This window comes from Calidris pugnax, unplaced genomic scaffold (assembly GCF_001431845.1).
Source record: "Calidris pugnax isolate Ruff unplaced genomic scaffold, ASM143184v1 scaffold318, whole genome shotgun sequence".
Classification (NCBI taxonomy): Eukaryota; Metazoa; Chordata; class Aves; order Charadriiformes; family Scolopacidae; genus Calidris; species Calidris pugnax.
This window is the reverse complement of record NW_015091062.1, coordinates 1,091,585-1,115,756: the sequence shown is the minus strand read 5'-3', so window position 1 is coordinate 1,115,756 and position 24,172 is coordinate 1,091,585. Positions and strand designations below refer to the sequence as shown.

At 37.6% G+C, this 24,172-nt stretch overlaps 1 protein-coding gene across 1 annotated transcript in view; it reads right to left on the bottom strand.

Annotated features, from left to right (window-relative positions):
• Window positions 1-24,172, bottom strand: part of UXS1 (UDP-glucuronate decarboxylase 1) — a 63,290-nt gene that overhangs the window by 11,442 nt on the left and 27,676 nt on the right. Inside the window, exons 6-10 of the mRNA XM_014956717.1 lie at window positions 23,029-23,209; window positions 13,247-13,351; window positions 11,835-11,894; window positions 9,417-9,538; window positions 167-286 (exon numbers count right to left, since the gene is read on the bottom strand). Coding sequence (XP_014812203.1) covers window positions 167-286; window positions 9,417-9,538; window positions 11,835-11,894; window positions 13,247-13,351; window positions 23,029-23,209 — 588 coding nt within the window. The remainder of the gene's footprint in view (window positions 1-166; window positions 287-9,416; window positions 9,539-11,834; window positions 11,895-13,246; window positions 13,352-23,028; window positions 23,210-24,172) is intronic.

Below are 24,172 nucleotides of genomic sequence, written 5' to 3'. Positions count from 1 at the left end.
CATCTTTGCACACATAATTCTATACACTTGAGCTTGATACACTGGGAGACTTGATTCTGGGAGGGGGGAGAGGAAACTCAATGTTTCTAAAATCTAGCCTTTTTCATATCACGAGGCTAGGATATAAAGAAAAATGACTCTTTGCATCACTGAGGTCATTACTTACTGTTAGTGGTTCTCCCTGGAGAGCTTGTAGGATAAAATTACTGACAACTCTACCATCGTTCATATGCATTCGAGGACCAAAGGTGTTAAATATTCTGGCAACCCTCACTTCAACTCCTTCCTGTAGGCAAAGAAAAGAAGAATTGTTACTACCTTAGTAAGAGTGGTTTTCTTCCTAAAAATGCAAATTAACTCTCCCGTGTACAAAAGCTTTCTTAAGAATCCTTCTTACAGCTTTAACAAGCATTGCTTTCTCACCATGTAGTGCACAGGGCAAGGGAATTTATACTAGTTCTCAGTATTTGTAATGCAAACAGCTGATGATTTCAGCACATGTATTTTCTTCAAACAAGAACTTTTAAGATTTTCCAATAGTACCCTTCCAATAACTTATATCACCTGGGACTTACGTAAATTTTTTGCACGTAAGTGAAGTCTTACAATCACCAGATACAGTACCAAGATAGCATTTCCAAAGATTAGAAAAGTTGAACACTTCAGATAAGTATCTTTACCAATGTTACAAAGTAAGTTTCTTAGCTCTCTGCTACTTAATTAGGCTGTGTAAATGCATGCATTACAATCCAAGTCTCTTCAATGGCTTAGGTTTTTTTCCAAGAAATGTTTCTATCATTCCCAGAAGTCCTTTCTAGAGGATATTTTGCAAATCTTCAAAGCAAAATGCAACAAATGCGTGAAATTTGAAACTGTCTGGACAAGCTGACTGGGAGACTGCAGAACTGAAGTAATCTTTTTTCAGGTATCTTGGCACTTAGTTATGCAGACAAGCCAAATTTCATGATAAAGCCTACAAGAAGGACTTCAGAGCAGCGTGGTACACTAAAAACCTACGCTACCATGTGAGAGTGATAGCCACAAGGCAAGGAGGAAGGTATCAACTTCAGCCCAGGCCTATGCACCTTCCTCATACTCCCTGACCCTCACCCCTTGCAGATTAAAGCCGTTCCTGTATCCATCATAGGAAGCACTTTTGGTCTGAAGCTAACTATGTGCTCCTGATTCAACTGAAGTCACAAGGCACAATGTTCTGGAGTTGCAAACATTCAGTTATTCCTTCAGAGGATGCATAAAACATCTTGCATTTTCAATGCTTTTCACTAAGGCTTAGACCAATGCTTGCCACGTTCTTAGAAGACAAGAGTATGTGTGGAATAAATGTATTGTTGGAACATCTGTGGCTGAAGGCCTAGAAACACATTTTTCTTGGAAATAAATGTAACTTCAAGTACAAGTGAAACCTACAGGATAATCTCATCATCTCTCTCGAGTCTCCAAGGGATCCATAAACAAATGAATCCTCAAAGAAGTTTTAGGAAAGCAACACATTAGCTTTTTACTAAGAGAGAGAGGGGCAAAAGGCACATTTAATACCAGCTATTACTTTGTGTCGAGAAATAGGAAACACTCAGTGTTATAGGTAAAGCCCAATGCTTCGTGGTATGGAGAAGGCCAAACAACATCCAGTTCCATGTAACTGTAGGTAAGGTTTCAGTCACCATGATCAAACGTTTATATTGGCAACTAATTGTAAGCTAACAGTAACCAGGGAGGTAACTATTATGCCACAGGAAAAGCTACAGTCTTGGGTCTTCATTCCACAACAAGCTTGCATTCACAACAAAGCCAAAAAAATAACCTCACGACAGCCACTTGGCCTGCTGAGAGACCTTGGAAGGAGCAGAAGTCCCTTTCCATGCAAAATGCACCAGTTGAGAACACATTCTTCAATTCCTGTTAGCTAAAAAAACACGGCAGTGGAACATGTCAAGCATACACTTTCTGCAGCATATTACAGAGCCATTCTCAATGCCTTTACTGTATCTGGAAATACATACTCTATGACAGAAATTCTCATTCTTTCATTTTGCCCAGAACTCTACCTTAAAAAGGACACTGACTCCTTCAAGGAGGGATTATATTTCATGTGGGCTTTCCAGAGATTGCCATTAATAACAAGTACAGAAAATGAGGCACTTGGAAGCTCTTACTCCACGTAAAAATAACTCATTAAACAATGCTGACCAAAAAGCCTCTCTTGTACTGCACAAACTACAGCAGCAGCCTTGTTTTCCAGTATTGGTTGGAAACTAGCACGAGATCTAGAAAAGGAAAACAACACATTCTCTGTAGGCACTTACTCATAGCCATAGTGAATCCAGTATTTCTTCTCCTTTCTATTTATTCCCCTCCTCCCACTGTAATGTTGTCTTTTAAAATGAGTAACTTTTTATTAATAGTGTCATCTAGCAAAGCTTTTCTCTGCAGCCTACTGCTTTGAAAAATGTTTTCTGTGCAGCTGAATTTTCATTTGTGCCTCTATAACAGAAATTTATCTTCTCAAATGAAAACTTCCACAGACAAAGAGATTTTTGAGCCAGTAACTTAAAAATTGTGCTAAGTTTCCTTTCATCATTTCATTAACATCTCCTTTGAAGAGATCCTTTTTGAATGTTGAGTAACTCTGCTCCTTTCTGTATTAACTGCCTACAAATACTTATGGCACACTCTTACTTATGTCCTGTTGCTCTGAATATCAACAATAACATGTTAATTATGAGGACTACCTTCACCGTATTCCCACTAGCAAAGTAAATTACTTCCCCAGATTTGTGCCAGCAAGTCATGTACAGTATTTTATTATAAACTTCAGAGAGCAGAAAAACTTCTTCAGCCCACTTTTATCCTGCTAACAAAAGAGAGTTTGAGACTAATCCCTGACGCCAAGATCAGACGTGACCGACTGGCTTCTGTCCTCACGCTTTACCTATAGCAGATTAATCAGAAAGTTCCTTGAGCAATAAAAAGAGCCCGGGAGCAAGCTAATAAAATGCAGCATTGTGGGCTATCAAAACACGTCAGCTCACACTATTATTTACCAGCATGGACATGTTCACAGAGACCGTGCCTGTACAGAAAGAGAGGGAAGACAGAAAAGATGCAAGAAGATTGTTATGGCTTACAGAGGTACCTCCTCTGAATAAATACTACTATTCTGTAGCTGTCAGTCAAAAAATAGTGTTCGTTATCCAGTCTCCCCTGCAAAACAAACTTGTCCATGGTCTTCAGCATGAGTCTTTGCCACTTAGTTCTAAAGATCCCTAATCCAGAAGTATCAAAGTATCAAGGATGCTAAGATACCATCTTAATTTAAAAAGAAATATTTTAATTTTATAAGCCTTTTAAGAGAAGATACCTTCTTGTGTTGACTGTCTCAGAAAATAGATCAATACAGAATACAACTCAAATGTGAAGAGGTTCTTTTAACTGAAACAGCTTGAACATATGCTGTGGCCGTAATTCATACAGATATCAGGCAAGCTTCTCTTACTCATTAACACTGCTTCTTTCTTTTTAAAGTCTGTGTATCTATCTGAACAGTGAGCATGAATTAGACTTCCCTGCATACAAAATCAGGAAAGGGAAAGCTGCGACTGTCTGCTCTTCAGCAGACAACTGGATTAAAAAAATCTGCCAGGGAAAGCCCAGACAGTTGCATGGATATTACTGTGAACTGATACAAGTCTTTAACAATGTTTCCACTAAAATTACTAACATTGTTGCCTGCATCCCTTGCTTTATTAGTCACTTTCTTACAGATTCACATTTTTTCCCACGTGTTTCAGGGATCATTAACTAACTCTCAAAATTCTTCCCAAAACCCTGAACTGTAATCACAGCAGAATTACTAGCACAGTGTTCACCAGGATTCATCCGTGACATATTTAAGCTACAATACACTGATGATTGGTCCAAAAGTATTTTATATATATATTTTGCCTATTGTATAAGCAAAATGAGATTAATTCCTAGTTATTAATAGATTTTTAAAACTCTTTTGTAAAATTAGTGATGCTGAGATTCCCAAAGAAAGTTTACAGTTTCATGACTTCAAAATTCAATCTGTGCATCAATACCAAAACCAAAGAACTGAGTTCTCCAGTTATCTGCAGGAAATCAGAAGATGGGATGTCTTAGAGCACAGCAAGGAACTAAAAAACCCAAAACTAGAGCACAGAAACTACGGAAAGTATTCAGACTTTTCTTGGGAAACTGCCTGTATTTTTGTAGTCCACGACTTTGATAATCAAGGTTATTTTGCAGTTGTTAACAGCACAGACCATGTAGAAATAGTAAAGATACTAGAGCATTAGTGAAACCATTACGTCTAAATATGGGCCAGAAGCCCTGGCAGTTTTTTCCTCCTTTATTTTTATATAATTTGGAAAAAGTGTTGCTCCACTGACAGAAAAAAGCCTCCTATTATATCCACCCTATGTTTATATCAGGACGTTCTGACAACTCAGATAAAACAACACAATTTAGAAACAGTTATTTAAATAATGAAAGTCTCCACTTACAAAGCAGCTCCTGTTACTCATGTCTTGGTGAAACAACAGGTTGCGTTTTCATAACGCTGCCTCAGTTACTGCAGTGCTCTCCTCCCCTTTTCACCTCACTTCCTCTAACTGAATGTCAGCAACAGAGAGCTTTGGACAACTACATGCCACTTCTGCATTTGTATAAGACAAAACACAATGTTTTGGTACATGTGCAGAGCTCCTACACAGAAAAAATAACAACTACAGACAGCTCTAACAAGTCATTAGAAAACGTGCAGATCCATTAATAAAGTAGTGCAGAGAATACGTACCAGCAGGTTTTAGAAAATGGCAGGACTATCAAGACTGCACGAGGGTACCTGGCACAAGCCAGTTTCAAAAGCTTAGCATTATTTAATCTCTAAATTATTACAATCTGCAGGACTTAACTTTATTTAACTATGGGGCTGGATCTTTATCTGTGGTTTCTCTTTTCCCAAGTATAAAAGCCTGTTTGTGAACCACGCAGTTACAGCGGTTGAAAGCAGCACTGTTTCTTCTTTCAAAGTGGAGCCAGTAAACCAAGAAGATAAAAGCGACTGACAACAAACAGCACTTGAACTTTTCAACCCAACTGCCACACTATTGAGAATATCAATATAATTGTGAATGTGTGACCTCTCAGACTTTGCAGAGGAAAGGAACTGCAGATGATGTTTTTCTTTTCTTTCTGAATTCCACTGACTTGGTATGTAATAACTCAGATGGGACTCCAGTTGCTTTGTTGACACCTGCACTTGAGGGGTGCCCTCTTGGTCAGCAGGGAGAGGGCCTGCAGCATCTCAACTACTTTACAGCCAGTGCTCCAGATGGCTGTAGCATCTTACAACTGCCCCCTCGAACCTTTGCTTCACTAATATTCCTGGATGTAAAACTTCTCTGCATGCACGGCTTCTAAAAAGCTGAAGTGATCCATGATAGCTCTTATCACTACAATTTAGCTTTAGCCTGGTATACATCCAACCATCTGTGTCCATTTGACTATTGCCCTGAAGAAGTGCAGGACTTCCTCTTCTTCCCCTGTGCTGTCAGAACCACAAACAATTCAATTCCATTCTTCTCCAAAAAGCATCAACTCTGCTTCTTTTCTTCAGAAACTGCTAGCAAACTGCATGTGACAACACCAAAAAAGAATGCTGCATGTTTAATCTATATTGAATATCAAGGAAAGAAAATAATGAGCAATGATTAGAGAGTACAGGATAAGCTCCCAAAAGATATTAAAGCAAACTGCTTTATTTCAACACAGCTATTTGTTTTTTATCTAATTATTCAATAACCTGGTTATTCACTATTCAATGCCTTTTCAGTTGCAATTCAATCAACAGTTTTCATCAGCCCTACATTTTGCATCAAGACTTTTTATGATTACTGAAGCCAACTTAATTTGTGAATTAAAGATCAGGGGGAAAGTACAGCTCAATATAAAACAGAAAATCAGCCTTGCGTTGCAATTGCAATGCAATTCTATATTTAACTGATTTCAACATCAGTTTGCACATGTTATTCTCTCACATTAATATAATAAAATTCACCTCTAACATGTCTTTCCTCCTTCTGTTACCAATTAAATTTTTTTGGTACCTTGAGTCTTCACAGTTCTGGTTATAGAATATTCTGCGTTGCATAGCATAACACTTGTCTACTTAAGGTTATACTTAATATTTTATTAAGGTAACTCAATTCACTCCTATATGCTTAGAAAGGCATCCAATGGAATTCTTAAGTGGAAGATCTAAGCTATTCTACGTCAACTTGAAAACTATCACACCACATCATGTACAACTAAAACCTATTTGCTACCACTAGAGCTTGCAGAGTCACACAGCTGGTATGAAAAAAAGGATGAAGAATGTCGAAGGAGATGTAAAATTTCCCTGCAACATTCTACAGTGACCTGAAGTGAAGTGTTGCTTCAGCTCTGGAGAATTTCCTTACAGATCAATGGTACAAAAGGAGAAATTAAATCTAGTTCACAAAATACCCTGAATATGCTAAGCATTTAAAATGCTGTGTACTTGTATTTACAACATGCAAACATCACAAATTCCTGCCATGAAGGTAGTGTCAGATTCTGACTAGTATTTAAATTCAGCCAGAATTGGATTGTATACGAACATCTGGATTTCCAGGTAGCTCTGTAATTACAACTGCAATTTTTTAAAAAGTTAAATGCATACTGAAGGGCAACTCCTGAACAAAGCAAAAAATTCACATTGCAGTACTATGTGCTGAATTTCTCCTCCCACCTCTTTATACCCTCTGCCTATGTATGTCCAGGAAGACCTTACTTGCATTTGGAAAACGCGTTCATGGCTATAGCAAGTCCCACACCTGTATATGAAGTTTATGCAAAAAAGCACTTAGGAAGGACAGGAAGGATAGGCAGAATAGTGACAAAGAAAAAGAGTACAGAATGGAGAAAGCAAACAGATCAACAAACTGTTACTATAAGAGGGTTTCAAAACTCTGTCTTTCTTCTTGTTAAGGCAATCGAGTGAACTGAGAAAGGATTTCCAGGAGGGAGCAAACACTGAAAAAGAGCTGAAGAGGAGGCAATTCTGAAGAAGCCTAAATCAGAGAATGCAACTTAGTTCCCCGGCGACCAAGGCAAGGAACTCATAATTTATGGAGGGAGAGCTGCTCCCAGAAGCCTATGGCAAATACCCTCTCAAACCACACATTCGGGTGCCTCACATAGGATGAGATGAACTTGTGAACGTGCTTTGAATTTGTGAGCTCTGCATTTCTCCGGCAAATATTTCACTCCCCACCTCTTCTTTCAAGCAGATGCTTATATATTATGGAATGCTGCTGCTGCCCTTGGACCAGGACAGCAGTTGTAAAGAGGAGATAAAGTCAAGAAATGCTTAATTCATAGGACCAAAATAAATGAACAAAACAATGTTGCGAGCAGAAAATACTGCACCAAAAAGGTCTTGGTTCAGAGACAGGCTGCTGAGGAACTCTGACAACAGTGAATAAAATCATCTTTGACTAGATTCAAGAATTGTTCTGATTCAGACACCCTACCTGGAAGAATAATGTAACATTTATTTTTATATTTTTTGGAAACATGATTAGGTATTTAAGGTACCTAACAATGTGCATGATTACGGAAATGACAGGAAAAAAATGCAGAAAGAAGTTTGCTTGTTTCTTCTTTTTATTGCAGCTGAGAAGATTCTGGAAATACTTTAGCCTGAAATCCTGTAAATCCTAATGTTCTGGGCTAGGTCACTCCCATCTGAAAATGCTCTTAAAAGCACAATACTTATTTTCAGAGCAGAAGCCAGACCTTTCCACTAACAAAAGATAATGTTTCCTCCACTAAAAATAGCTTATCATCTCAACGCTGAAAAAAACCCACAGCTCAACAGTGTTTCAGAATATATGTCAACGTGGGACAAGCTTGGAGAGACTTCACTAGCCCACAATAAAGTACAATGAATATGTACTTTAAAGCACAGAGCTGCCCCTAGGACAGAGAATTCATTAGCATCATGAGTTTTCACTTAACGTATGCGTGCACCAGAGTTCCACCTTACAAACCTTTACTATCCTCTGTAAATCTTGCATAAAATTTATGGGATAGTATCATGACTCATCCTGTAGCTCTAAGATACAGCCCATGATTTTCAAAATTACCTACATTCTTGCCCTTCTAAAAGAATACTGCAGTGTGTACCACAAACTTGCAAAAAATTCAATACCCTACAGCACAAGAATTTCTCATCAAACCCACAATTTTCAACTGTGAATGGATTTCTAGACCCACAAGGAATATTTTGCTACAATGAAGTATAGAAGACATTATCCTGAACAAGAGCACTATCACCATATTGGACCTTAAATGACTTCAAAAAAGAACAAAGGAGACACAAACCTCAGCCTTCTCTGTCTGGCAGAAGAGATAAGAGAAAATTACTACAATTTCTGTAGTAAGTTTAATTCTGTTTTCAAGGTTTTTAAAATCACTTAGCATTTTATCATTTCAAGGTTTAAAATTCTACAGAATATATATCTGATTTGTATCTTTGTATATTAAGGCTGCAAACACCAACAAATAGTGATACAGTTTTCTTTAGTGTGCCATATTTTCTAATTAAATGGTTTCCCAGAGACCAGCTGAACAGCAATTAAATAAGATAAGATTGGCACACAGGTACAGAGTTGACAATGGGTTAGTTAATGATGAGTTTCTACTTGTTGATTATAAAACCCCCAGAAACTGGAATGTATCATTTCACAAACATATTTTTTTAAATTGCATTTTTGTCCTCCAGTTATTGTATGTGTCTGAAAAAGTGCATTACATAGCTGAGTCTTCATATCTTTCAATAAGGGCTGCATTTAAGACATTTCTGAAGTGATTTAAAATATATTGCTCATATATGGGTACTCATTGAACAACTTCCTCATTTTTACCTGTATATTCTGATTTCAGTTATGATCATTAAACTTTCCACATTTATCAGTAATGGCTCTATTCAGAAAAGCACTTCTCAGCACAATACCAACTTTAAACAACCCTTATCTGGCTCCCAAATTAGTAAGGTCATCTCAGTTTAATTTGTCTAAAAAAACTTATTTACACGAAAGATACAATATGTCTATCAAGAAGAATAAAGGACATTTTCTTGAAGAACACTGCTCATCTGAAAATCTCAACTGATGGGAGCAATAAAACTTTTGCATTAAGGAAAACAGATTTTGCAGCTATTGTATGTATGCTCCTACTCAAGGAGCATCTTTTGCCCTCCTACCCCAAAATTCACGTATTCCAGTTTTTACATACATTTGGCTTTCATAATAACAGAAAATGCATTGAATCTGATACAAATTTAATACCTGCTTCATGTATGCATAGCACATGGTCTCTGCAACCCGTTTTCCTTCATCATAGCAGGCTCTTGGACCTATTGGATTCACATGGCCCCAGTAATCCTCATTTTGAGGGTGAACTTCAGGATCTATGGGGAAAAAAAAACATCTTAAATTATCTTCTATCAAAAAGGTGAGTATATATAGCCAATCTTTCAGTAGACCGCTGGTTTAACAGCTTCTCTCTGAACTATATATTTACAAAATATTAAGTTTCAACACCTTTCCTTATATTCAACAGAGCCATGAAAATGACAGGTATGGAAGATATGAGAACCAAGTAAGATGAGTACAAGCAAAAACCAGCCATCATCTGCTTTCACCTAAAAGAGTGTGCAAACTGGGGGCTAAATTCAACTCTACTCTGCAAAGAGAGGCTACCTCAAGGGCACAAAAAAAGACTCTTACCTAAAGTAATTCAGAGGAAATATTATAGGTTATGTAGGCAGCACTTTTTAGCGTATTTGGAAAAAAAAAAAAGGAAAGCAAGGCATCTTTAAGTTTTATAAAATAAGAAACAAGGAAAGAATAATGGACAAAATGGAGAAGTACTGCGTTTCTTAAGAGTGATGTAGCACAATGTACTTGCTATGTTTCTTCTCTTTTATCCTAAGCACTTTTCTTAGCTATCACTAGGCACAGACAATTAGGTAAGACAAACCATTGATTTGATCCAGTACAGAAGTTCTTGATTACAGAAAAAACAACCAGTGCAAAATCTCCTGGGAAGCTCTGTGTGCGTGTGCTTTATATGCTTTAAACAATACTTTGTTAAACAATCACTTGGTTACATTTCCCCACTTCGCTATCTCTGCTGCCCTTCTGAGTTTGAAGTTTGCATAAGTTACTACTAAACTTTCAAGAGTTACAGGCTAATTTTTGAAACAACTTTCACAGTCAGTTCTGATTAACCCTTTTGGTTTTTACGCTGCTCACAGACATGATTACAGATTAATTCCTGCCATACGAGAGCCACAGAGCAATGGTAAATGCAGAGAGGCTTTACATTATTATAAAAGCCTGTAATATTCTTAAAAGCGCCCCAGAAGGTTCTGTGATCTGGAAGGTCACTCGGTTTCTGTCTCCTTTCTGGCAGAGGAAGCCCTATGAAGCACTTGGAAACTCTCGATACAACACTGCATTGAGAACTCCTGTGTAAACAGCTAACAGATATTTTCTGTCCTCTATTTTTCAGCAAAATGACTTTGTCTAGTCAGAGTATGACGTGAATAGATTCTCTCCACTGGCTTTAGTGACACAGCAAAGCCTGATAATAGGAGTTTCAAGTTTTCCACTTCAGCAGGCAGGCTGCAGCAGACCAAGGAGGCTCCAAAACTTGGGGTTTTTTTGCTTGTTGGTCTCCTGTTCCAGAAGGGAGTTTTTTTTTCTAATACAGAACAGTCCTTGGGGCTACCATTTCTTCTCTGAGGAGTCTGTACATGGATAATTAAAGGCCAGAGACACTCAAGTTGCTTATTTTGTTGCCTGATCATCTTAGTGGATGTCTGTCTTGGGTATTTAAGTCTTCTTAACTGAAGTCGTTCCACCAAAAGTGTACTCCTTGAGGTATGTTCTTTGTCCTTCCTCACTTTTCCCTCACAAAGCTTTGTAACTTATTATGGAGATGAGTATTTTTTGTTTGTTTTTTAAAGCCTAGACTCTCGCGACTACTACTGGTGAGCAGGTGACTGTGCCTGCATAACTCCATTAACTTTGCAACACTGTTATTATAAATTAGGCAAGAGTTTGCAACAGCAGGAAGTTTCTCTAGCAGGCTCATGGTCTGTCACACATCCCAAGGAAGTACTGAAGATTCTTGTTCTATCAGTCGTTCTCTCGCTACCTCACTTCTTAGTAACAGCAAAAGGAAGGAGGAAAGATATGGCACCATTGCTCAATATTACATTTTAAGAGACACCGCAATGGTGTGCATGCACAATCACTATTTTCTTAAGTTGGAGGTTATGTCCTTGTCTGTGTTACATGCATGAGGGTGATTGCTAAATTGTAACAATACAATTCATAAATACACTGGGAAGACAGAAGCAGATTTGCTACTGAAATGACTTTTCTTCACAGGATTTCATTATGACATCTGGATTTTCAGAGTTCAATACTCAAAACTCCCCCACAAGCCCTTTTGAAAAAAGGCCATTAAAGTAAGACATAGGAAAGTTATAAAGTCTGAGCCTCCTTCTACCACTCTGACTAGAGATTTAAAGCAACTACTAATGCCAACATTTTAAGCTATGAGAAGTGCATCTGATAAAGAAATCAGGCTATGACAGCAATGAAAAATCTATCCATCATCCAACAAAAAGTTTGTAAATAACTTTTTACACAGTCACATCTCAAGAGCTCTAAACACTGTTTTATCCTTCTTACCTCCATATACCTCTGATGTAGAGGCCAGCAGCAGCCGTGCTCCAACACGCTTGGCTAACCCTAAATTTTGGGCAGGGAAAGAATATCATAATTAGATCAAGGTCACGGATCTTTCAGTTACATTAACTGCTTTAGAGTGATGCAATTTTACATGTTTTTAAGAAGAATTATATTTCTCTCACTAGATAAACCTATCTGTAAATCACATCCATAGCTCCCACTCACACAAGCTAGAAGACTTGAGAAACAACAGAGTAGCACCTACATGTATGATATGTTTGCTTCTGGGATTAAAAGTTAAACTGAACCAAGAACTTCATATATTACACCCTAAATAAAGGCCAAGTAAGCATAAACCATTCCAGTTATGAAATCAGGATACTGAAGCAACACACCATATTATGATTACCAAAAGTTAAAGATAAGCTACATAAAGAAACTGATAAAGAATAACTTGTTATAGGACAAAATCAATCATTTTCCCTTTATTATGGCCCTTTAAGCAGTCTGCACTATCCTATCCATCACTCGAGATTATTCTGCCATTTCAGTGACTTTCTGGCATTCAAGTTGGCATGGTCAATCACAGAAATCTCTCATCTGTCCTGTACAACTGTCTGGTACCTCAATAGCTCCTGAATAACTTAATTCTCTGAATTGCACCCACTAGAGTATCACTCAAATGAGAAACTCAGCTGAACTAACGACCAGCAGGGCTTTTTTTGCCTCTTGATAACACTTAGGATCACTGACACCCAGTTCAAGATGAGGCATATGCCAAACTGATCAAAGATGGGAGGAAAAAAGCAGTGAAGGCTTGAGGCCTTCTTTTCATAGGCTCAATCCTAGCATCAAAACCAACAGACAAAGCTGAAAATGTTGCCTTGCAATTATCTACCATGAAGCTAGACATTAAATGTTGTTGCAGAATTTGCCAGCCAAGGCACGCACAAGAGGGTGTAGTTCTCTTGATATTCGGGGTTTGTAAACCAATGCAGTTCCACCCAGTTCAATGGTTGCTGTGGTGGAAAGGAAGAATCGCTCATGGCAAATGTGGGAATGTCCCACAGTCACCAAGGTGAGAAGTGCAGTCACGGACACAACTTTGCTATAAAAATTCCATGCTCTTAATTGTTCCTATGTCTTCTATAATTACCGCTCTGTTACTACTCCATAGCTAAGTTCTTGTGCTCTGATAGCTGAGCTTGAATCTTGTCAGCATTCATCTGCAAACATACTTAAAGCAAAAGTACAAAAAACTTTAAAGAGGGGAAAAAAAACCCCTTATTCTTCTCACAGAACCAACTTTTAAAAATTTTCAACTCATCTGTTCCTTCCTCTTCTCCCTCCATTAACTCTGTCCAGGTTATAGTGTATCTAACAGTCAAGTAGGAAAAAAAATTTCCACTTACCCAGCATGTTTAATGTCCCAATAGTGTTGGTCTTTAATGTTTTTATAGGATTGTACATGTAATTTGGAGGAGAAGCCGGAGATGCCAGATGATAGATCTGGTCCACTACAGAAAACCAGAGGGGAGGGGAAAGAAAGCATTATTATTTTCCTATGTAACATTAGTGTCAATAAACAAGTATTTCTTTCTGCATTTCCTCACTCTGGAACTCAGCACTTCTTGTATTGCTACCTACAGATAATATATACGTATGCAAACCTGCTGTAACCCAAAGGAAGACTTTTTAGTAAAACAACAACTAAAGCACAGTATTTATCAACACTACTGACACAGATACAGAAGTCTGTCTGGGTGATGACATTTTTCACTTGTAAAAATTTTAATTATGAGTACTTCAGAGATGTTCAGAAGCTGCAAAGGTATATGCATCATTCTATTATCCTCAAGTTTTAAAGTGACCATCAGCTTCAGAATATTTTTCTCAAAGTGGATCTCAAGCAAAGATGGCAGAAACATTTTTTTAATACCCGGAGGAACATTTTTTGAAAAATAAATATTGTATTTTTATTTGTAAGACACTTATCAATGAAATATTAATTGGGTTATTATCAAATTTATATTTTAAGTATATATGCCAAGATACGGGCATGCAACTTCTGTCCTTCTATGCTTTTGCTGCACTAGTGCTCTATGCTGCACTTCGGATAATGCAGCACTTTACCTTTATAAAGTAAACACACCAACCCTTCCCAATACAGAGATTCCAGTCTCCCCAGCTATGAAATATAATTAACCAACACACTAGACCATAACTTGCCACCAGTGAAGGTATACTGATGCCTAACCTAACTTAAAAGAAGGTAGTTTGCACACTGGCAACAGATTGTCCATGTAGTGCAAGTTTGAATTCTAATTAATTAAATTTACTGTATTTCTGTGATTGCAGTGCAAACAAACCTAAATGTATTGTGCTTTGCTGTCTATTCATCCTGTAGTCAGGCATTAATCTGTTTATTTTCAACTTTTTACCCATTTTCATAAAATGCTCTACTTCTAGAACAAGCATAGCAGTCATTTCTATCAAGGTAGTTCAGGAGACACATATAAGTATGATAAATGGTATTTGATACAAGGAAAACAAGCTCAACTTTGATTTCGTAACAGGCTATCAGGAAAATTGCTGTCTCAGTACTTCAAAACTTCACAGAGCTCAGCTCACCGCAGCAAATGCAAGGAATTGAAAAAAAAACTCAATAAGCTGTGCAGAACACCAAAATTAGTCTTAAATATGAACCCTCAAAGAATCCCAAGATATTATTTGTTTAATAATGGTAATCATGAATAGCTTAGGCAAATTTTAATTTGAGACCAGCTTCAGCATATCAGGGAAAAAAGATCTTTGTTAAATTAGAATTAAAAAAAAAACCAATAAAACCTGGACTCATTTTCACAAGCAGTATCAAATATTCAACAAAGCTTAACCTGCAAGCCTTTCATAACACATCTACTGTAAATATAAAAGGTCTTTCTGTCTTCTATGTAACACAGTTAGCCAGAACTACTTACAAGAACATGGATAAGCTGATGCCAAAAAAAATTTAAACTAAGATCAAATGAGAGATAGAGGTGCTGAAGAAAGAAGAAAGAAAAATTGCCTACCAAGGTCATCCAAGGAAAGTAGTCAAAAGATGATGTAAGAATTAGAATGGCAGGATGGAAGAAGGGAAAGTAATTCCTTCATTGTATTAAAAAAGGAAAGTTTTAGAAAGACTCAGCACTGAAACCTGAAAGAACCGGGAGAAGTCAAGGCTAGCTGCTATTCTGGCAGAAGACAATATTATTGCATGGTATAAGGCCATCTTGCCCTAGAACAGAACACTATTAGTCAAATGGTACACTCAAACATTGTTCTTTCAACTGCTTTCTCAGATGTTTTATAATTAACAAGCAGCAGCAAGTAACAGCAATATAAAATAAAGCTGTATTTGGACAATGTATTGATTACCGTTAGCCGTCTGTTGGGTTTAATTTTCACAGTATCTGTGACACAATGAATTTTTTTCTCCAGTTTTAAATTAATTCTACTGAAACCAGGGCAGAAGTGATTACCGTTAGCCGTCTGTTGGGTTTAATTTTCACAGTATCTGTGACACAATGAATTTTTTTCTCCAGTTTTAAATTAATTCTACTGAAACCAGGGAAGAAGCATCTTTGATTTTCAAATGAAAAAAAAAATAACTAAAAACTCCGAACTTGCCCCAGTTTTCCTTTTTCTCCATTTGAATATAACTATCTTTGCTTAAACAGCACAAGCTATATATAAGGTACAACTAGTAGGAAAAAAATATGATATATGAAGTTATCACTGACTCTCAACTAGCTGAGAATGCTCAAATGTTAGAGGAATGTGTTTCCTGTTGAAGACTTCCATTCTTCTCTGATTCCCAAACTTCATTTGATACAGAAAGCACACAATCCTTTGTTTCCTGACCTCTCTCTAATGCAGAAAAGCAGAGTGGTTAGGGTGACAGTGTATGTTAAGTGGCTTGATTTATCCATGTGGAATGTACCTATTACTTTTCAACAATCCTTCTAGCAATGAAAAACTTAAAAGTAGTTAAACGTCTTCAGAACACAAGCATATCTTCATATTAAAACATTACATCCTTTTTAAGGTAAGCACATATTCCGATAATAAAGCTTTAAAAATACTGGCAAAATTGTCAAGGTTAAATATTTAACCTGTTTTCTTTCCAAATCCTCAGTGAAATGTGCTTGCACATATACTCTATATTAACTGTTGTTTTAAAGTTAACTGGTCAAGCTCATAGCTCCTGTGAGTGCTTACTGGCTCAGCTGTAGGAGGCATGTCAAAGTTTACCCTGTGCTACATCTTTGCATTATAGCCCCAACACAAGAAAGCCTGCAAAATAATTCATGATTAAATTTTTAAGCTTGCAATGTCAATAGTGACCAAAATAAGGAGAAAATTATTTCACGTCAAACCTCATCACACAGAATAATTAACCATCAGCACAAACGCAACATCAGCTTCTAAGGCAATCTGCATGACTCCATCAGCTTCAAGTTTTACCGTCTTGACAGAGTAATGGTATTTGACAGTTAGTATGCTCAAGCAGATGCCACAATCCTCTTCTTACATCTTGCCATGGTTTCTTTGGTCTACAGCTCTTAATCTCTAGAGCAGAGATGTCCAGCTGCCTACAAGATGTCAAAACAACCTAGAAAGCTAGAGAGATACAATTTAGGCAGAAGTGTCGCATTGGTAAGGACTTACATGAAAAAACTGCAGAGAAATAGAGTTTCATTTAGCACACTGCTCTGCTATTTGCTCTCCTATCAACAGAAATTGATATTTTTATTCACTGTCTACTCAAGTGCAGAATCAAAAGAGAGCCTTTCACAGATGGCAACCTATAGATCCAAAGACATCCTGAATCAAGCCTGAGCTGGAAGAAATGAGCTCCCAGCTTAGGCTTGATTCAAAGCCCTGCCTGCATTGCTAATGCAACTGAAAACTTGTAGGATTCTGTCTGCAACATGAAAATAGTTAATTGTTCCATGTGATGAAGCACAACGTGGAATAATTTCTCCTTATTTTGGTCACTGTTGACATTGTAAGCTTCGGCAGTCAATAAAATCCTAACAAATTTCTTGCGCTGGGGCATTAATGCAAAGAAGTAGCACGAGGTAAGGTTTGATTGGTCTGTTGAACTGTGGCATGCCTCCTGCAGACGAGCCATGAATATCAATTAAATATATGACTGCCTCAAGTTATGCCTCTAAGCACCTCCTTCTCACAGTATGGTGCTGTGGTGAAACCACAGAGAAGGGGCAGACTGGAAGCTGGCGAAAGAAACGCTCAGAGAAGCCGCTGGCTGCTGCAGGGAATTTAAGTGCAGTGGCTCCGAAAAATGAACAAAGCAATAGCTAAAGCCAGCTGCAGCCAACGCAGACTTGAACTCTGACCCAAATTCCGTGCTGTTTCTTGCTACCTATTCTATCAAAACCCTTTCTAAATCAAGTTTTCAACTGGCTGCAGTGGAATTCTTGCAGAGTGAAAACATCACTTCAAAAGCACTGTGGTCAGTCAATAACTTACTGCCCAATCCCTGTCTGTCTAAGCAGAACCGACCGGTTTCCTGCCTCCCTACCTCCAGACACTTCATTTTTGTTATTTTTTAAATACCTGCTGAATTTCTGACACACAGCAGCTCCTATAGGAACAGTTCCTTCGAAAGCACGTGGCAATTCAGATGAACAAGGCCAAAGACAACTTTTCCTTTTGCTGCACCAGGGCACAGCTAACTCTGTGATTATCAAAGTGGCCATATAATTATTAGGTATATATAAATGCAAACCAAATACAAGATCCCAAAGGTTCCTTATAATCTTCAAATTTATTTACAAGAAGCTAAGTATAATGGACAGTGCTCAAAGAAAAAAAATAAAAAAAAAAAAGAGAAAGCACTCTTCTTCTTCTGGTCCTTCTTCCCCTCGCTTTCCCCCCACCCGCCCCGCCACAAACTGGCACTTGCTTTAAATGTGACAAAGAGAAGGAGCTGGGAGACAAACAAGGTTCTCCTTGCCAGAGACATGGTCTTGCCTGTCTGGGCAGTTTTTGCCTCAGCAGAGTATTGCCTCAGCGTACTTTCTCCCATATGCATAAAGGCAAAATATAACCCTGTGATGAAAAGGTTCATCAAGAGCAGAAGTAGCAGACGGACGGAAGATGGTGCATTTGGCAAGTGTCAGATAACCATCTTCTAGATCAAAGGGACAGGCAGTCAGGCAGCTCGAGGACCTTTTTCCCTTCCCTAGGAAGAAATCTTCAGAGTACTGAGCTTTAGACCAAATCAAAACATCGCTTGTTTTCCTAAACATTTAGAGAGCGTTGGACATTTCAGAAGAGTGGAAAGGCAAGTTTCCTCCCCAAACTGGTCACATTTGAGACATCAAGCTGAGGATCTTCAGACAAGTACAGCTGTTTCTCTTTCCACCTTCTCTCTTTTAACTGTCAGGTCTAAAAAACACATACTTTTTTGTCTTGGAAATCCATCAGGTCAGCCAGATATGCCAAAGCCATCTATCTGGTTTGGCTGGCATACAACCTCACGTGCTCCAGCATAAAGCTGGCAGTTATTTAACACAGCAGGCAATTTAAAATCTCCTCAAGCAAGAACTATGGAAAGCCATCCTAGAGGACTAACTGTTTGGGTGACTGGGACAACATCTACTGGAAGACAGGAACAAATGCATCTTGCAATTGACCTCCATGCCTCTTCCTTTTGTATGAGGTAAAGAATAAAAGTTTTCCATTTAATTTTGCCTGGCATGAAACCTTCAGCCAGCTTTGCAATTAGGCCATAGTGCAATTAATTAAAACTGTGTGAAAGATTGTGCAAAGCTTTATGTAGATAGGTAAAGATCACAAAAGAAGAACAAATGATAATAATAAAATTCTCCAAGTCTTGGATGTAACTCGTATCAGGGGACAGAATTCCGTAAACTACTGTGAATACAGCAGCAAGAAGTAGTTTACCAAGCACAGTATGGTAGACCAGTAATAAAACAAAGAAACATTAATCAAATTTCTCATGTTACAATTTTGCTGAGAAAAAAGCAAAAAAAAAATCCCTTTTAAAATAGCTCAGACATAGAAGCTGGCATACACATTCAAGCCATCAGGTATCAGTGACAAATATAGAAATCTATGATCAACATAAATAAAGTTTTAGTGACATATTGCAAGGTCAACAGCAACTAAAATTTGTCAGTTGTGCCCTTTTCTATGTGAAAAGCTCAAAAAACCCCTCTCGTTAAGCACACATGGACTCTGTAATACCGAAATCCAGGCACAAATGTTCAGCCTTGTTCTCCTTAATGCTAAACAAGTATGATCAATAGACCCACTCACTTTTACAAAATACTGCAATAAAACTACCTTCCTTCATATCATCTATCTTTATTTTCCAGTTATATCACTGCGTTCTCCACACTTCCTATGTGAATAATAAGGGTGGAATCTACTACCTTTCCTATGATAGGAAATGACATTTCTTCCTATGAAGAAGTGACTTTTACTTCAATTTCTGCCTTCAACATGTGTCATGGTGCTAGAAAGGACACAACGGGTCACTAACTCCACTGAGCACCTGCATTCATCGCTGTACTTGCTAGTCAGGAAGTACTAAGCAGAAAAGCTTTGATCAGAGGCATACAAACAAGTTCCTACAGCTTAAACATATGGACTGTTCTTGTAAAGAACAGCTATGCCAATTCCATTACTGTAGGTCAGGCCAGAGAAGCTGACACAGTGAAGCAAGACACTTCTATTGCATTCAACTAAAAAGGACTACAAATACAAATTTGTTTTCCTAATGTTAAAAATGTTGCTTGTAACTTAAGAAAAATTAGAATAACCTTTTAAAGGTTTACCACCATATTGCTTGTACTGAAGGAATTTTGGCAAGCTTCACCAGAGACCCAGGCACCACTGCACTTGACAAACAAAGAAGCATATGTTATCTTCTGCCTTGTCATTACTTTTCATAATCGTACAATTTAAAACCATCAAGTTGAATGTGTTAAGTATCTGGCAGAGGGAATGAATACTAAGGGGAGAAAAATGTGGAATGGAAGTGCTGAAGCAAAAAAAAAAGAAAGAAGCAAGGTACTGAAGGCACTCACATAAAAAATTAGAAGCTGTATTTGTATGTGTCTTAAATTACCTGTGAAATGATTTGGAGATAGAACAATTCTGGGAATCTGTAGAACAGCATTTAGTAAAATGTTATCATCTTAACTTCTAGAAGGCTGTTATTCACAAGAAGGCTACAGCCTATTCTTTTGACCATCTTATGACACCATCTTGAAAATGGCTTATATTTTTGTGTGTGTGTTTTGGCGGGGTTTTAGTAGGGTGTATGGTTTGGGTGTGTTTTAGGGTTTGTTTTAGGGAGTTGGTTTTTTGGTGCCTTTTAAATTTATTTTTTATTTTCTTTAACACACATTCAAGTGTAACAATAATTCACAGGACAAATGCAGACTTTGTTAGCTTAAAAGTGTTTAAAAACTTTTCTTTTTCTCCCTACAACCACACAGTCAACTGTAATGCAAAGGTCAGTATAAACAAGACAGCACAAATCCTACACAAACCAAGTACATTAGTTCTGTCCTACATTCATTTAATCTAAAAATTCTAAATTTGGTAGTTTTTAATGCAATTCTATTACAATGAAGTAGGGTAGATTCCGGTAACACCAGATCAAGCATTCATTCTCATTTGTTCTCCAACTAATAACTGTGTCTTTACACTAAGGTTTGCAGAAACACGAACCACAGTGCTCTCAAGTGACCACCTTAGAGCGCTTGCAATCTTAAAGAATGTAGAGAATGAGAGGCAGAAAATAAGCAAAGGTGGATTTCTATACTTTTTTACTGATAATACAGAAAGGAACAACAATAGATTCTTTTATTTATTCGCTACCCTACAGAAAACTGTTTTCCTGTACCAAGAAAAAAACCCATTTAATAGTGGATTAAAACTCAACATAAGCGTTAGGCTGAAATGAAAATATCTTTTAAAAATCACAAGTGTGTTAAGAACACAGAACTCAATCACAATAAAAAAATATATGCGAAGTTAGGAAAAATTTCTTTTCAGACTATTTTCTGTCTTTCAAGATTCCTAAACTACTTTCATTTCACTAAAGAATTCAGGGCCTTTGCTTTTCTGCTTGAAAGAAAGCAAAGGAAATCCTAGTGGAAGAGAAGAAAGTCATTCAGGACTATAAATAACTAATATAAATTAATAATAAATTATTATAAAATGAGAAATAAAATGTGTGTTTAGGTTTACTGCTGTTTCTGGCCAATCCAGATCAAGACGGAAGAATGCTGAGTGCCACTTTATGTTATGGATCAAAGATAATAACTCAGACAAGGCAGATTTTAGCTTCACAGTGATGCGCACACACACACACACACAAAACCCATCAAGAGATTTAGTGAAAGCTACACATCTTGAGACTAAACTCTTTCCATATCAAAAGCACAAACATTGTTCTTTCCAGATGAGAAATGAGGTCGTCTTCAGAAATAAAGTACTGATTACTCTCTCTGGAATTGGAGCATCAAACGTCCTTATACGACCTCGTTTAAAGAGGACAGCAAATAAACAGGTATTCTTTAGATACAAACCTTCTTTTGTCATGACTTCACAGTCATTCCAATTTCTATTTACAAGTAAAAAGGAGAAACTGGGACTAAGAAAAGAAGCATTGATTGAATATGTATTGAATATGCCAACTTGTTAATCTGCTACAATAACTATCCTTCATTGCCTCATCTTCTCTCCCACTCCTTTCCTATGTTGAAATATAAACTCTGCACTGAAATGGAATTTTCACGGTCATATACCAGTATATCAAAATTAATTTTATTTTAGCATTTTGCCATAACAGCTTTAATTTATGCTGCTGGAGGATGAGAAGACATTCAATGAACGGCCCACTGAATAACATGTTGTCAGTACGAAATGGGGAATTGGTGACTTAATTACATAGAATACAGGAGAGGTAGCTGAAGGATCTCAGAATTCTCATTCATTAGTGCCTAGTAACTGGGCAACAGTATTAGCAACAATGATAATTCTCTTAGAAGGTCTCAAGTGTAACCAGTCAGAAATAAGGTTCCAGCATCTGGAATCAATGAATAAGATCCTAGTCACATCATCCTGCCAGTGGAAGCAGAATTTTGAAGTAAAATAACAGGCAGGAATTGAATGAGCGTATTGTCAGAGCAGAGAAGCAGAATGTGTTTGCAGGACAGTTTCAGTAGCGTTGTCAGGAATTAAATCAGAAGCAATAATACAAGAGATGCAATTGCTAGAAATTTTCCCTGCGAAATTCCATCCATTAGAATTCAGCAAGAATAAAAAAATACAACCTTACATTCATTTTTTTTGTTTAAAAAAATTAAACAACTAAATTGTTACGAAGTTTTAAAGGGATGGAGCAAACCCACCAGAACTGCAGTGTAATTTGAGTAACATTTTTATTGATTCACTGTATGCTTACACTCTCTCAAAGATGTTCCACTTCAAAGCAGAATAGTTGTTTGTTTCTTTCTTTGTTTCAGGGTTCGGTTTTTTTGGTTTTTATACAAAAACTTGGGAAATTTGGTGCTGCCGTTTTCCTATTCTATGGGCCATGGAATACTTGTGCCTAAAGTAGGAGCAATGTTTTCCACAGATGACACATAAGGCAATTAGGGAAAGTGAGCTGACTTGCCCTCTGAAAGAGCTTATTCTCCTCTCAGCTGACCATACATAGTTGCAGGATGTATGCCATCCAGTGTAACTGCAGCCCTGAATGAAACTTCTCAGCTCATGACATATGGAGACCACAGACTCAGTGTGCATGCTAAGCCTGTGGAGACACACAGGGACGTGACACATCAGATGGGACAGACAGACTGACCCACTGCCACCTCGCCTTCTCACAACATCAGTCACAGTAGGAAGTTTTTATGATTTCCTTCCTCCTGCCCACCCAGAAAGGAAGAACTGATTTCAAAGACAAAAGTTCTCTGAACTTCTCAGTTCACCCCGGTCACAGAAATCAGACTAATAATAAACAAAGCATACGGGTATTAGACCAATCCAGATTTCGGTGCATAAATTTCATTTCTTTACAGACATACATACTTCAGAGAGTAAAGCACAACCAAGTACAGATGCCAAAGCAGAGACTACTCACCTTCAATGTACAGGGGCTCAACGACATCATGATTTATCAGTTCGAAGTTCTCATGACCAATCCAGTGCTCCACATTTCTTTTCCTGCCCGTAAAGAAGTTGTCCACAACTGTAACCTCATGGCCATCCATCATTAGTTTGTCAGTAAGATGAGAACCCACAAACCCTGCTCCTCCAGTTATCTGCGTTAGGACAGTTGGTATAAATTTCTTTTTCTTTTTACAGAAACACCAGACAAAGTCTACAAACATGAAGACAGAAGAACAGTAGCTTTCAGGTCTTTGCTTACCCCAGGGGAAACAACTCCATTTCCATGCTTAATTTTTTTTATCCAATATTTACAGCATTTAAAAATTCAAGAGAGATGCTTGACACGTTTCATCACGGTTAGGCTAGAAGTTCACCTAACCATCCTCATCAACAAAATCTCATATCAGAATTTTTTTCCTTTTTTCCTTTAAATTGGATTGTGCCCTTTTATGCGACTGCAAAGCCTAAAAAAACCCGAAAAGGTAAGAGGAGAATTCTCTGTGATTCCCATTTCTCAAAAAAGAGATGACAGAATGTCAGGTTATATTTGTGGAAGCCTTATAATATCAGAAATGTCAAATCCAGCGTTTGTCTGATTTAAATGGAAGACAGGTGTCCTGAGTAAGCACTACAAATTCTTTCACCCTTCATAGAAGGAAGGAAGCATATTCTTAGACGAAAGCAAGTCTTTGAGGATCTCTCATTTGAAATATCTGCTAAACCCAAGATTATTCCTTTTGTGTTTTAATGCATCCATAGCCCACATCCTATCGTTCTGTTTTCAGCCTCTCATACCATTAGCTCCGACATCCAGCATTTGCCTGTCTTGGAACTTTATGTTGTTTTACTGCAAAGAAATAAGCAGAAATAAAATATTTAAAAACTTGTACTGTTGTTCCATTGCAGATGTAGAAGCAAGGAAGTTCTTCATTTTTTTCCCTTTCTGCACCTCAGTCTTTTAACAGTAAACAAACAAACAGGAAAAAAAAAATATCACTAACTCAGTATTGAAGCAGTCAACACAGAAAGAAGTAGAACTGCAAGTTGTATGACACCTCCAGAGACATATCTACGGAAGCCATTATTTTCTCTGCGCTTCATAAGCTGTTTTCAAG